Source organism: Mobula birostris, chromosome 6, assembly GCF_030028105.1.
Source record: "Mobula birostris isolate sMobBir1 chromosome 6, sMobBir1.hap1, whole genome shotgun sequence".
Taxonomy (NCBI): domain Eukaryota; kingdom Metazoa; phylum Chordata; class Chondrichthyes; order Myliobatiformes; family Myliobatidae; genus Mobula; species Mobula birostris.
In genome coordinates, this window is record NC_092375.1 from 52,527,310 (window position 1) to 52,542,878 (window position 15,569).

At 36.9% G+C, this 15,569-nt stretch overlaps 1 protein-coding gene across 1 annotated transcript in view; it reads right to left on the bottom strand.

The window, feature by feature from the left end:
* epha6 (eph receptor A6) overlaps window positions 1-11,234 on the bottom strand; it is a 729,322-nt gene extending 718,088 nt beyond the window's left edge. Inside the window, exon 1 of the mRNA XM_072260500.1 lies at window positions 10,451-11,234. Within this exon, the coding sequence (XP_072116601.1) occupies window positions 10,451-10,532 (82 nt within the window). The 5' untranslated portion in view covers window positions 10,533-11,234. The remainder of the gene's footprint in view (window positions 1-10,450) is intronic.
* Between the last annotated feature and the right edge of the window lie 4,335 nt (window positions 11,235-15,569).

Here is a 15,569-nt window from a genome sequence, read left to right on the forward strand (position 1 = left end):
TAGCATTCTGCATTGTAAAACATTACACAAATTGAAGGGCCAGGGGAAAAGCCAGTTACGGTGCTCATTTGAAGATACACTACTCCAGTCACCTCTGAGCCATGTATAAACCCCGTAGATAGGACTAGCCTCATCAATAGGATTGCTTTCAGCAATTCTGGCATGTACTGAAAAGGTCAAGTGCAAGCAGCAATGCTTCCCTAAATAGATTCTATAGATCACATAATGAAAAGTTAAATAGAGTATTTTTCGTGTGTTAAAATAATAATGCCACAGTAATCTTGCAAAGTTAAAATGAAAATAAATAATTAAAAATAGTGAATTTGAAATGTATTGTCAACCTTTAATCTTTATATTGGGATAAGCATGTGGTGTACATCTAAGTTAGTTAAACAATTAAATAAGTGGAAAGATTAGATTTTGTTGTGGATGATCTGCATACTAACTGACTAGAGTCTCAGACAGTATTAGTGTTTACATAGGGAAAAAGGAATACTACTTTATATTTCAACATCTGTTGACTTTGAACCATTATATAAAGATAACCCTGCACAGACAAATGGAGATCATTAACTGTATGATTTCTTGCAATCTTCACGTTGGGTTTGTGCTGTAGTATTTGTGAAGTACAAGTTTTTTTGGGCTTCCAGACTCTATTTTGGCAATAATAATCCCACTGCACATTAGCAATTCTGATCACTTTTGAGGTAAAACTGGATTGGACAAATAATGACTATGGCCACAAAAACAGGCTAGAAGCTGGATATCATTATTCATCTCCCCAGGGCTTTTCCATCATTTATGTGAGTACAGCTCCAGCAACTCAGGAGGTTTGGTACCACCTTGAGCAAAACTGAATTAGTATGCTATCTACCATGGTGAACATCCACTCCTATCCACAGAGGTACTTCATTAGTAATGTAGGCCATCCCCAAAATACCCATCAAGCATGGTAACATTAATACCAAGGAGGATCAATTCCCATGCTGTTAGTGCATGGGAACTCTATCAAATCACCAGTCTTTCACTATGGTTTGATCCAAATCCTAGAACTGACTAAGCAACTCCATCAAAACCACTGCAGCTTTCTAACCAGCAGCTCGCCGTACTATCTCAAGGGCACTGATTGCAATTGTCAGTTATGACTTTAACCTGTAAATGATTTCTTTTACATAAAGTTGGAACCATGGTCGCTTTAATTTGAAGCTTTTACAGTGAAAGCAGTCACTCCACACTGAGCCATGCAACAAGATGAACACATTTTCCAATTACTTGCTAATGGCTACTCGATTTTGTGACTAAAATATCTTTGAAAGGTCAAGTGGAACAACCTTTGTGTAACTGAAATTTATTTTTAATCATTAGAAATAAAAGGTCACTACAGTACAAGTCATCCGTTGGCTTCCCCTCCTAAAGACTTAAGGACAATGGAACAGAATACTAGGAGGGGATTATAATGAACATCCAAAATCATGATACCAGTTTAATTTCAGTAAACAAAGAATTCTGGCCCTGAGATCCATGCAATGTTTACCTCCTTTTAAGCATTTCTAATAATCCAAAAATATCTTTGATTACAGGATGCCATATCTAGTGACCTAATGTTAACACTGTCAACTGCTTTCTGTAATAGAGATTTTTCAGGAACTTTCTTAGGATTTCATTTTTAGAGAGAAAAAAATAACTTTTGCAAACTTTTATATCATTCATTTTGTTATTTCTAATCAGATTTCAAAGATAAATAATAATACAGCTGATTTCCAAAGTTTTGCAGAAGATACCCTTACATGATTTAAAAAAAACATGATAGTTCTGTACAAGGGACTGTTTTGAAGGAAGTGCAAGAATAGAACCACCAGGGGGTGAACATTCACAATACTCTGGAAGTGGCAATACACCTGGTTAAGAAATTGAGAGTTACCTGGCTTTAATAAGAAATAAGATATTGAATACAAAAGCAAAAGCAGCATTCTAAACATTACATACCTTAAGTTATTCTGTACAATTCTAAACATAACACTCCTGGGAAGGATTTAGAAAGGATATGAGTATATTACTGAGATGATACTTAGGTTGAGTAACTGGATTGGTTTTGGAGGCTAATAAAGTAGAATTTTATTTTTCCACTTGGGATGGAGGAATGGTTAAGGCCAAATAGAAATCTACTTGAGTCCTCAAAACTGAGGTTTTTAAGAGAGCAAATAGGGGAAACTGTTTCTTCAGGCAAGTTAAATGGTAAGAAATTTCTAATTTATGTTAACTGGTGGAAGAATTAGAGGAGAAAAAAGGGAAAATCTCATCATTCAATTATCATTGCATGAAATGTTACATTTGAAATTTGATGGCAGTAGTTTCTATTGGAACATTCAAAAGATAATTATATATACAAGAAAAAAACCCAATTTGCAGAGATACAATTTCAAAGCTGGGGCATGGAGCTAGCACAAGATTCTAATTTAATTATATACCCACCTACTTACGAAAGTTATTCTGCTTCCAGAATTCACAGGTAATGCACAGTAAATTCTTTCCTCATATTGTGAATTATAGTGTCTCTTTCCAACGGAAGCAATTTCTCCACTTACTATCAAATGCTAGAATGTTAAACACAAACATGTTGAATAGATGTCATACTAACCCATTTCTATTCTAAATTTTCTCAAAGAAAATAGTTGAAATCTGGTTTAAATTAGACCATAAGACATTGGAGCAGAAGCAGGCCATTCAGCCCATCGAGTCTGCTCTGCCATTTAATCATCTGATCCAATTTTTCCAGTCATCCCCACTCCCCTGCCTTCTCCCCATACCCTTTGATACCCTAGCTTCATTATGTAATAAACTTGGATTTTAAACTATGAACATTATAATGAACATTATAGAGCAGTAAATTAAAGTAATCAAAGATCTTGAAAAAATATATTGATTTATTTCAGTGAATTGAATATGATAATTAGTTTGGATTGATAGCAAACCATTGCGCACATCTGCACAAAACACTGTCACAGAAAAGCAGCATCTATCATCAGGGACCCCCTTCCACCCTAGACAAGCTCTCTTCTCGTTGCTGGTATCAGGATGAAGGTACAGGAGGCTCAGAACTCACCACCACCAGGTTGAGGAATTATTATTACCTCTAAACATCAGGCTCTTGAACCAAAGGAGATAATTTCACCCAACTTCACTTGCCCCACAACCTATCGACTCACTTTCAAGGACTTTTCATTTCACGTTCTCAATATTTATTGCTCATTTGTTTTTTTACTATTTATTTCTTTTTGTATTTGCAAAGTTTGTTGCTCTTTTCAAACTGATTGAACACCCATGTTGGTGCAGTCTTCCTTTGATCCTGTTATGGCAATCATTTTATCATGGATTTATTGAGTATGCCCACAAGGAAATAAATCTCAGGGTAGTAAAGGATGGCATATGTGTACTTTGATAATAAATTTACTTTGAACTTTATGTAAAGATATTATAGAAGATGCACAGTAGAAGTTTCACTGAGATGATAACAATGATGAAAGATTTTATTCACTTTAACATTACTTTACTTTTGCTTCATCCTGACTTTTGAATGTTTTCAAAGTGCCAGCAGTCTCGATTTCAACTGAGGGTTCTGAACGTTTGAGATGATAAAGAATGATTAACACAAATGGGTAAGATTTCACCCATAGAGCAAGAGACCTTATAGCACATCTTTAAAAGAATTTTACAACATAGGATACATTTTTTTTTCTTGTGACTACACTGTGTATTTGAAAGATAATTAAGTTAACTTTGTCCTTAAGTCATTTTACATGAACTATTCTGAACAAATTTTGGGATTGGACTTTTGCACACCACTTTGTACCTGAGAATACAGAAATCCAACATTGAATGATTCTATATAATGTATAGATACATAGCCAGAATTACATTTATCAGCTCTTACCACTCAACTTCATTTCCTTGCCGCTGCATTTCCTTTTATAACTACTTTCATCCTGAGTGCCTCTAATGCTCCACTTCAAACATTTGAAAATCCATCTACTAAACACCCACTGCTTTTCCTCCAACTAAACACTTGCTAAATTTGTCAGACATAACATGTCTAATAAATCCATATTGGCTGTGTTTTCTTTAAAATGAAAGTTTCTGTTCAATTTATTCCATATCATCATCTCCAAAAGTCTGCCTGCTGTAGTGTTCCTGTACATATCTAACCAAACAAATCTGTATTTGAGGCAATCCTGCACCAATACAACTGAAAATGAAATACCTTTATGAACCTTTCTACTGCCCTTACATTTTAGTGTTTAATTTTCCAATAGTAGCTTAGTCCATTTTAAACTAGAAAATAAAATGTCTCTAAAATACATTATGAAATGATACTGAATATAAATCTGAAATGCACACAGATCTTTGTCACATTATTACTTTGTAGGGTACAACCTATAATAAACAATGTGCTCAGTGTGAACACACTTATCACTTCAGTGTGTGCTATAATGTTGAGTTCTGCAGTACTGTCACGTCAACGTTAACCCTTTCACTATCATTTCTGCACTGATAGAGTTCAAGATGGCCAACGTTGACCTATATAATCACCAATATCAGAAACAAAAGTAGAGAAATAAATTCAATCAACATTGCAAGTTGTAGAAAGTCAATATGAAGTATTGACTTAAATGTTCTCTGAACAGATGCTGCCTAATGTACTTAGTAGTTCTACCATTTTCCATTTTGTTTGGTATGTCCTGCTTTTTAACTACCAGCTACGCCATTTGCTTTCACATTTTAATTAAATAAAATAAATACTTAACAATTTGCATCATAAGAGTTGAATCATTCATCGATGAATTTAAAGAATGTGCCATTTTGAACTGTTACACCTGTTTACGGCTAAATATTAAATAAAGTACATTTGACTGTGTACAGACATCTATTGATGCTTCTGGACACATCTTCAGTGATGTTCCTGGAATCATCGGGTGTTTCAGGTCTTTCAACATCATACACCCTCCTCCAGGTGACCCAGCCAGGGCTGATCAGACCCCAGCTTGTGTCCAGATGGCTAGCTACTTATGACTCCATGTCTCCCCTCTTTTTAACCACAGCCATCTTGAGGCCCTCTCTGCCACATCGGTGGTACTGCGGATGGCTCTCCTCTTCCTCTCTCCCTCGATGCCCAAATTGCTGAAGGCTCTAACTAGGGAACAGGCTGCAAATCCCCTACAACCAACCTCCACTGGGAGACACCTCGCTCTCCGTCCAGCCTGCTGACAGTTGCTGACCAGACAAATCCAAAGCAGAGAGAATTGCATAGTGTAGATATTTGTTTATGCTTTAAATCCAATGCTAACAAACGCATTTATCTATACACCTTTCCCACTTTAGCTCATTTCTCACAAGTGACTTGGCTCAAAGATGAACTAGGTGAGGGGTTCCCAACCTGGAGTCCACAGACGCCTTGCTTAATAGTATTAGTCCACGGCATAGAAAAGGCTGGGAAACTCCTGATAGGGAGCCTACCATAAGCTAATTAGCTACAATTTCCACTTTCAAAATTGCATGAGGGAAACAAGTAGAAGAATACAGGCATTTAATAATGCATTCTGTTACAGAACCATGAAGTTAAAATATAGTAATCGGACATTGCAATTGCAAGTATTTTGGGTAACAGGCTTCATGATGCAGAGCAAATAAGCTCCCTTCTGCTGGACAGTATGAAGTCTCTACGAATTTTCAGAATTGCACAGCAGAGGATCGAACAATAATTAAAAGGACTCATACCTGGCTCCCGGTGCTGCCTGGCTTAGAAGCATTGACAACACAACTGTAAGCAAAAAGCCAAACAGAACACACAAAAAAAAGTAGTTTACAGGCATTAAAAAGGATATTGTAAAGTTCAATGGCTACACAAGGATTTTCTTTGAATTCAGTAAATAGATTACTTCCATGCACATACTGCACAAAAAGCAAACAAATATTCAAAGATGAACTTGACTCTTCTACTTCAACTAGGATTAAATTTAGATACCAATTTTACCGAGCACAAAAGCTGATAAGTGAACATAAACTGTTTTCCTTAATCAAATACACTCAACAAAATCAACAAATTTTCATGTAAAATGCTTTGAAAACTTTTGTTCCAAGGAACTGAATTAATTCTTTCTACATTATTAAAAACACTAGGTGAAGCAATTTAATAGGTTCAAAGTTTTAAAACTATACAAATTCCCTGCAAGTTATAGACATTTGAGCCCTAATTGAAAACCCAATGAAAACTGATCGCTGCAGCAGAGACAATAAAAAACATTTAGGAAAATCATCTTTACTTATCTGGATGAATCTCCTCTGCTATGGGCATTTTGCTTGGGAATTTTCATTGGCATTCTAAATTTACATTGTACTCATACCCACACAATTTATTAAAGTTATCACCCTTAAATCAACCAAAATAAATCCTTAGAATAATTTTTCCAGCTTCTATAATCCCACATGTAAAACTACCATAATCAGTGGATTTTTGTATATAATAAGTTTTTACTTCTATCCCAAGTAAAGTTGCCTTTATAAAATAGCCCTTTCAAAAATTAAGTCAGCAAAGCCGAATGGTGATTTTTCTTTCAGATACGGTGGGAGAATATTGGATGTCATATTTCAGTGACCAATTTGAATCTATTCTAATTCCAAGCTTGACTTTGTTAAACTTTTAACTGATTAAGATATTCCCCCAGTCTCTAAGAGGTAACTGACATTGTGCCATTATTCTAAGCCAGTCAACTAATCACAAATATTAAACACAGACCATATTCAAAGTGATTCATAAGAATAAGCCAGTTTGCAGAATACCCCATATGAAAACTGCATCTTCTCTAAGACTTGTGAATAAAGTACGGAAGTGTTCCTTAAGACTGCAGTATATCAATTACTCTATATATTCTGTATCCGCATGTGAAAATGTACTAATTTTATTTCTAACAGCTTGAGCCACTATTTGTTGCGGCTGGCTATTTAATACGCGACCTTGCATAGAAACTATACAGTGTTTGTATTGCATGTTGCTGAAAATATGAGCTAGCAACAGCACTGCCAGGGCAAAAAAAAAGGGGCTTTTGGAGCCTGACAGAATCGAAAAACTAACTATAGATTTCCTTATCCAATAAAGGACTAAGAAATTAACATCAAGGTTTGGAAATGAAATGTAAACAGAAGTGCATGAAATTATTGCTAAATCAGATTCAGAGAAAGAATATTTTCATTGAGGAAAAGGCTACCTCCAACAATTCAAATCATGAAAGACAAGCCACCACTATTTTATTTGTTAATTAGCACTGAAAATTAATACTTACACTCTGCCCATTACACCACTGGCGTTTAGGGCAGAAATGAAGGATTTTTTTTTCCTCTTCTTTCTGTTTCCGTAACAGTTTTGTTTGACTAGTCAGGGTTGTTAAGCCTTGAGCTGAACCCCCAAAGTTGCAAGACCAGTGGACAACTTAGTCTGGCCTCTATTCTTTGACCTATTTGGTATGGGTGACCCTACCAAAAGCCAAAGTACAAGGCCCTGACTCCTACCAGCATATGGAGTGCTCCAGGTCATTGAGGCACTCAAGCTTCCAAACCATGACAAGATTGTGGTCCTCTTGGAGGACTGTAAATTAACTGGGCTTGGTAACTGGATTGAAATGGGCACGCTGTGAACCAACTGTTTTTTCCACCTTAGAACACAAATATGGCAACTATGCACTATTTTAATATGCGATAGTTTGCAAGTCGATATCGCAATATTTAACAGAATAGAGTAGCTCCGGCTTTTTAATTTAATCATGCGAGTGCCCCATGTGAAGTTATTTTGCCACCTTCATATATGAAACTGCAAGCACTGCCAGCCTCACCATTATTTTAACAGAGAACTGTAATAGGATATAATAAACAAAAATATGTAAATTAAGTCCACAAATACTACATATAATTTGGTTATAATTATGCATTTTATTCTTATGAATTTGTTGACTTAATGTTATACTATTCCTGTGTAAATCCTGGGATTGTGTAATAGAACTGTTAAAGCAACTTATGAAAAATGAACAATGCTTTTACCACAAGCTCAACAAGCAATATCTTCTCATCCTATTACGATTATTATATACATCAAACTTGTCCAATCTTTAGGATGTACTGTTTTATTGCAATCAAATGATGATCCATGCAATAATAAAATGTTTGCTTTAAACCATAAAATCACTTATTTTACATTAGGGTCTGAATACAGAAAGTTTAGGTTAAAACATATTTTACACCTCCTGAACCTTTGTTGACTCTATAAAGTTAACTTTTTGTTGAAAGAGAAAACAAATTCAAAATGTTCCCAAGTTCAAGTTCAATTCACTATCATTCAACCCTACATGTGTATACCGCCAAAGGAAACAATGTTCCTCCGGACCGAGGTGCACAACATATGAATATTACAAGTAAATTAACCAATAATAAGGCACAGTTATGTCACAAGTTAAAAAGTAAGCAGTATAATGCTAGTGGCACATCATGCATGATACCTGGGTGGTGGCCGGGGGTTCAGTAATTTTACGGCCTGGGGGAAGAAGCTTGTTTTCATTCTAATAGTCCTTATCCTAATGCTGCGGTACCTCCTGCCTGATGATAGGGGGTCAAAGAGATTGTTGGATGGATGGGAGGAATTATTGACAATGCTTAGGGCCCTGCGTACACAGCGCTCTTGATAAATATTTCTGATGGGTGGAAGAGAGACTGAAGCCTCCCAGGATGAAGCATTAAAAATGGTTGCAAATGTTTAATCAAACAGACTGAAGTTTTAGTTCCAAGGATTAATTTCCAAAACAAAATCAGCAGACCACTAAAATTGCAATAGCAACATTTTTTAATTTAAAGGATTTTGACAACCCTATAAATTGACACTATAGTTCAAAATATACTCATTTTAACTGTTAAGGAAAATGATACCCAAAGACATTTAATGGGCAGAGTTAAATAACTCAATTATAAATTTAGCAAAGATTTACACATTGAACATGTGAACAAATGATGAAACAGAAAGCAACTACCACCACCAGAATACTTAAAAACTCCAGATAGTTTGCGCAGTTAGCATTATGTTTCCTTCGGTTGCATTGCTCTATGCACCTTGGGTACATCCTTTGATTCAAATATTAAAGCAGTCATAAAATCCCAATCTTCTTTAGGACATTGATATGTTGCAGCACACTAATGACATTAAATAATGCATTGGCTTATCTCATAAATGAAAAGAAGAATAGTTATCCTCTTTGCAAACGTATCTCTGCAACACTGCATATAAACATGTCGCAAACCTTGCTTCTAGTTCACATACTGTCCCATTAGACATCAACATTATGGATAATTTTAGCAGAGTCCAATCTCAACTTTATTACAATTGTCCCAGCAGAAAGCTCCCGAATGATGACGTACACCTATTTCCCGAAAGCAGCTGCAGTCACTGTTTTAACCTTGCAGCGGTCCTTTCCAAATAATAAACTTTAAAAAGAGCCCGATTGTCCTTAGTACAGGTATGACATGTTCCCAGTATGGCTTATACGAAAAGCTGCTTGATACCGCCGTCGGTTATCTCTCCTGAAAATCTCAATGGATGTCGATCTTGGTCTCTAAATATTTACGGGAAAGGGATCATGGCTCAATCAGATAAAGACTGAATCGGAAAGTACTTGTACTTCGGCTGGGCCTTTGGAACCAAGGCCGGTAACTGTAGTTCAAATTTGCTGTTACTCTTATCTTCTATTTCATTATCTCCCCTCAAACTGGCAAGTTATTGCAGTGGAAGTGAAATTATTCCAGAATAGTTTAAAACCGTTTAGAAAAGATATTTAAAAGGAAAGCTGCTTCCCTTTCAACGTTATATGATCCACGAACAATGCAATATGATAAACTAGGACAATGTTGTACATTATAGAATGTTTTGTAAAATAAACTGGAATAACAACACATCAATATGTTAATTTTAAAGGAAATAGCTACAAAATGAATTTTGCAATATTTAATACAACACCTGGCCCCAGCAACCAACCGTTTAAAACACAAATATATTTGACCATAGCGATTTTCATGGTTATAAGCTAAGCGCCCACGATTTTCCACAAACATTATTAAACCCGAGTGTAACTCATTACCATTTTGCATCAGTTTAGCTCCAACTTATGGAAGGTGTTATTTCAGATACAACATCGCGGGTTCCATTCCTGCGCTAGGTTACTGAGATATCGGGGAAAATAAAAAAGCATTTTATTTTTAAACGCCGCTGTCATTGCCATTTTGTAAACATTAAATTCTGTGCCCACTTCAGATGACAGCAACAAGAGTGGCACTCCCCGGGCCGAAGCGGCTACTGGCGGGGTTGCCAAAGTTAAAGGTGGTGTTGAGTGGCTGTCACTTTCCCCGGGGCGCGCTCTCTTACCTTCGGTGGGAATGTGACTCTCGGTGCCGAGGACCCGATGAGAGAGAAGCAGGAAGACGCTGAAGCCCACGCTCAAAATCATCCTTCAAACACACCCTTCTCAGTCCCGGCTCCAAGAGAAGCGGCTCAACTCACTCTGGCTGAGACAGGAAGGCACCAGGTAGGCCCTCCGACTGTCAAAAATTTGAAAAAAAAATAATAAAATAATAGGAGCGGAATAGCCGGAGAAGCGAGTTAGTGCGGCTGCCCTCCTCCGGTCGTCCGCTCACGTCCAAACTGAGGGAGCCATCGTCTGGGAATTGCAGTCATCAAGCACACAGCAGCATCCCTCTGGTCTCTAGGCTGACGGACAGGTAGTCAGTCACTTCACAGTCAGACCCCCCTTCCTTTCAACAGTGGTCACGAAAATCCCCATTCGTTGGGAAGGGGGAGTGGGAGAGACCCCCGCCTGGCCTCGTGAATCTCAGGACTAATTATTCTCCTCCCTCTATAGTGACGGCTTGTAGCTGCATAATATAAGTACGAACGCCAATTATCTCTCGCCGGTTTGAAAAGTATTATATTTAAAATAATCAGACAAAGGAGGGTACAAGAAGCCGGCTTTGGCGGGGATTGTTTCTAGTAAATGCGAACGCACCACAAATTGCCAACTTTCGGCAGCTTGCTCGCCCAGTCCGCTCACACTGGATAAAACTTGCTATTTTTTAATACAGCATTGCGATAGAAACCAGAAAGACGGGTGCTGGCATTCTTGCCCCTTGGAGGATAGTCAGAGATGCGCCTTTATAAAACGCCCCTGGCGAATGCGTGTCCAAGCAGATGCGCGGGAAAGCTGGACGGGCGCCTCTGAGCCACCGGCAGGTCAAGTAAGCTGACGTTGAGCACTGGAGGGTGTCAACAACAGCTACACTCAACGCCACTTCCCGGTCTTAAATAACAAAACATACAGCTTGTTCCCAACTCTTACAAGGTCGAGTGAGAGTATTTTGGCAGGGCTCTCGGGCAGCTTTAAATCAGTAACCACGGATGACTTTGTCCACGCAATTGGTCAAACGTACTGGGAAACCCAAGTAGGGCGGAGAAACTATTTCACAGGTCTGAGGTAATCCGAGCGGCTCTTTGGGTGTTCAGTTGCACAGGAAAGTGCAATCTCGCACAAAATACCGCAGGCAGCTCCCCCGGCCCCAGAAAAAAATTACTACCAATTGTCTAACTAAATAATGCCGGGTAGAGGAAAGGGAATATTCAAATTGAAATTAATCGCAAAGGGAATTTTGCAGTCGGGGTTCACAATTTTGGTTCTGATTGGTAAATAATAACCATCTTCTAGGCCTGTGGCAATTTATAAAGGATAGAATAATTACAAATTGGATTAAGGTGACTAGTATATCAAACACCATTCTTAAACTAGCTTCATTCTCATTGTTCAAGCATGCCATTTCATCAACTAAATTTCATTTGTGTGCAATTGTGTAGTTTACAATAAATGGAAAGAGAAGGGAAACCCTTTCATGATAAGCTTCTTCATTCACCCTTGCTTGAAATTACACCATATGATCTGTATTGCGTGGTGTCATAGCACAATTAATAATCGTTTTGCTCACTTTATCTCTTTCAATTTCATTAGATTAACTATGTTCTGAATATCTGACAAATAGCAGTCAATAATATTCTACATTGCAACAATATTCATTATGTCCCAACGCCTTCTGCGGTCCCAAGTGACACAGTGAGCAATTGGGTGGGAAGCCAAAGGCTTGGACATCACAGCTTGCCAAGTCTTCGGATGTTTCTTAAATGCGGGGGAAGCAGAGAAAAAAGGCAGAAAATGCTGGAAAAACTCGCACGTCGAGCAGCATCCATAGAAAAAGAACATTAAAAAAGCGTCTCCAAACCTTCGTCAGAGAAGTCGTGCCTCCAATTATAGAATAATTTACATTGGGGATATTTGAGCCAAGGGCCGAAGATCGCAGAGATTGTATAAGGTGAGACGGTAAAGATATTTAAATTCAAGGCTTTCCTTAACTAGGAGCCATGCACACTAAGATGAAAATTACAACCATATTTCTTAATATGTAAATTACGTTAAACAATGATGGAGTATTACTATCGTCACATGCAGGTGGAACAAGCCATGAAAATGTATGTACATCTTAAAATGCTTCAGAGGTGTAACACAAGATCACACACCTATTCTATTAATAGACGAAATTAATTCTGCGTATTTGTAATTCATAACTTTAAGTATTGTAAATCTATATTTTCGGTTGTAAATACACTAAATGATTTGACTGCAATACTTTCTGTCTAGGATCCGTGGAAATTACAATGAGTGTCCTAGAGAACAACTCAGTCACTTGACCTATCAGCCATGACGCTCTTGCTAATCATTCCTTTTGATCTTTGATTTAACATGATGTGGATGTATATGATACCTCCAGTTCGTAGTTGATGTAATTGTTTTAAGGATGCGTCTATTTATCGTTAACTGTACTCTCCTTTGCCTCTTTATCTTGCGAATAAACCAGTGTATGATTTATACTTTATGTGTAGAGACGCTGGTACTCTGCTGGCATGTAAAAAGCCCAAGGAAGCGCGAGCCCGTGAAAAACTCTGAAGGCAGCTGCCGTTAGGGGACAGTACTCTCATGATTATATCGCGCAGTCTTTCATTTACGATCGGCAAACATTTCACCTCCTTAAGAGCAGTTAACACGGTATCATGTAAGTAGGTGAACGGATTGTGAGAGTTTTTAAACAGGCAAGGTAGACATTTGTTGAAGAAATTGCCAGAACGAATTCTGAGAGAACCTAAATAAATTGTTTTAACTGATTTTAACGTTTGGTCGACGGCACGTTCAGATATAAGGCTGTCTGCCTTTTTAAACACTGCATTTCTCAGCCCTGTTGTTACACGCATCATAAAATATTTGTTTACTTCATTGTCACGTTCACCCAATCGTCAAAGTTCATGTTCCACTTTTATTTCTTTAACAGTTTTATGTGACGACGTACGCCCCTATTGGAGAGCGGACACGCTCTCTATTTATGGCATGTTAATAATGCTTAAGATAAAAAAAACAATTTTGCTAGATCATTTAACAAGTTATAGCATTCCCTGTATTAAATATATTACGCTTAGAAACATCAGATTTTTTAGAAACGTTATAGACATCAACACTAAATCATTAATAAAATTGGAATTAAAAATACTAAACAGAAAAAGCTATCTCAATAGTTAATATCACAATCGCAGCGTCGTCAATATTGTGATATTGGATAATCAAAGCCGATGATGAGGTATTACTGTATAGGTAAGTGTGCGGGTTACAAGAACCTCCCAAAAACCACGCCCATTTCATCGTTATTGATTGTTTGATTGCCGTACGTAAGGTGAATTGTTGCTAGTTGTTGTTAATTGGGCGAATTCGTGATGAACTCCCACTTGGAAACAATTACTGGAAATTCTGAAGGACGTTTTCAGATTCCTCGTTTCCATCTCTTTCTTAACTTTCGGCAGAATTCATTAACTATATGAGGAATATGGACCAATATTGATTAAAGACAATAATGAATTTTGGAAAGTACTAACATTTTATTGGTGGTATTGAGAGTAGCTTTATCTCTATAGGATATTGAGGATGAGATTCTAACTTGTAATGGGGTGCAACAGATTGTGTCAATGTAGGGATACAGATTGTAAAATTCAAAACCAAGCAATCAGACATAAAATTAAGTATAAACTCATTAGGTGGAGGAATTATCAACAATGCATTGAATAAGTTGATGAAGTCATATTTTTAACAAGGAGGAATTGGTGACTTAATGCATGAAATTGTATTTTTAACAAGGAAGGATAATAATGACTATCAGTCACTTACATTTGTAAATGAGAAAGAAATTATTAATCTAATCATAATTAATTAATTTGAAGGAAAACAGTGAGAAAATAGTTGCCAGTGAATCAAAATTCTTAAAAATATTTTTCTTTTTATGATTTCATTGAGATTTGAGAAACCACAAAGCAGACAGAAGCTGAAGAATATCTGGTGACAGGTCATTGACCTAAAGTAATAAGTTCTTTCAGTGTTTTCTGACTTTTAGATTTAAGACATTTTTGTGTAAGAGTGTTGATCACAAACTTCCTCAGTAAAGAAAATCTACTTATTTGAACAAAATATACTGGGAAGTTATATTATTTCTAATTTTCAAATGTGAAAAACTTTGTTACAAACTTCATTGTCTATATCATACGTAGTGTGTTTAGTTCAATATAATTTGCCTGTGAAATAGATTACGTTTGTCAGTGGTATATAACAACTTAAGAGATTGTTATGGTAGTTTGGATTGATGTTTATCACTGTTGTGGATTGGTATCTTTGTGATATTTAACTTTGCCTCTCTTCCACTTTTCAATGCGATGATGTTTTCTTTGTGCTGCCATGACTCGTTACCATTTTGTAGGGAAAAGTTAGTAAGATCTATGGACTTATTACATATCTTCAGTACAAACTTCATTTTCTTTGTCATCTCTGAATAGTCACTCAACAAGTTGGATGTCAAGTTCTCATCTCTGTGTTTAAATATCTGGATTTTTTTTAATCTCCATCTTATCTCTCAAACATTTGTCAGAGTTCCAATTTCCCCTGACCTCCTTACATCTCACCCAAGTCGCTTGTTGTTCACTTTCTGTTTGTAATTTGTTCTTCGCCTTCTACTGTATGATGTCAAGGTCTCTCCCTCCCCTCCCTCTTCCCCTTTCTTCCTTAAATCTCATTAACACAACTTGCATCAAGGTTTTAGCAACAGCTAATTTCTTTAACTTGGACTTTACAATTTTTCATCTGTTAAGGATATGAAAATTGGAGTTTGTTGTTTTCAGTAAAAAGAGTGTGAGTTAGGCTGTTTTGGATGCTGTCTGCAGGACATTACCAGTATGCTGGGCAGCTAGGATAATAAGTAGAATATCTGAGGGTGTTTTCATTGGATCAATATTAGTGTGGTAATACTTTTTTGGAGTCACTTTGATATTGTTTACAATTGCAACTCACATAGCTGATGATGCAACTCAAATGTTTTGCAGAACAATGTAGCTATCAATCAAAAAAACAAGATGTCAA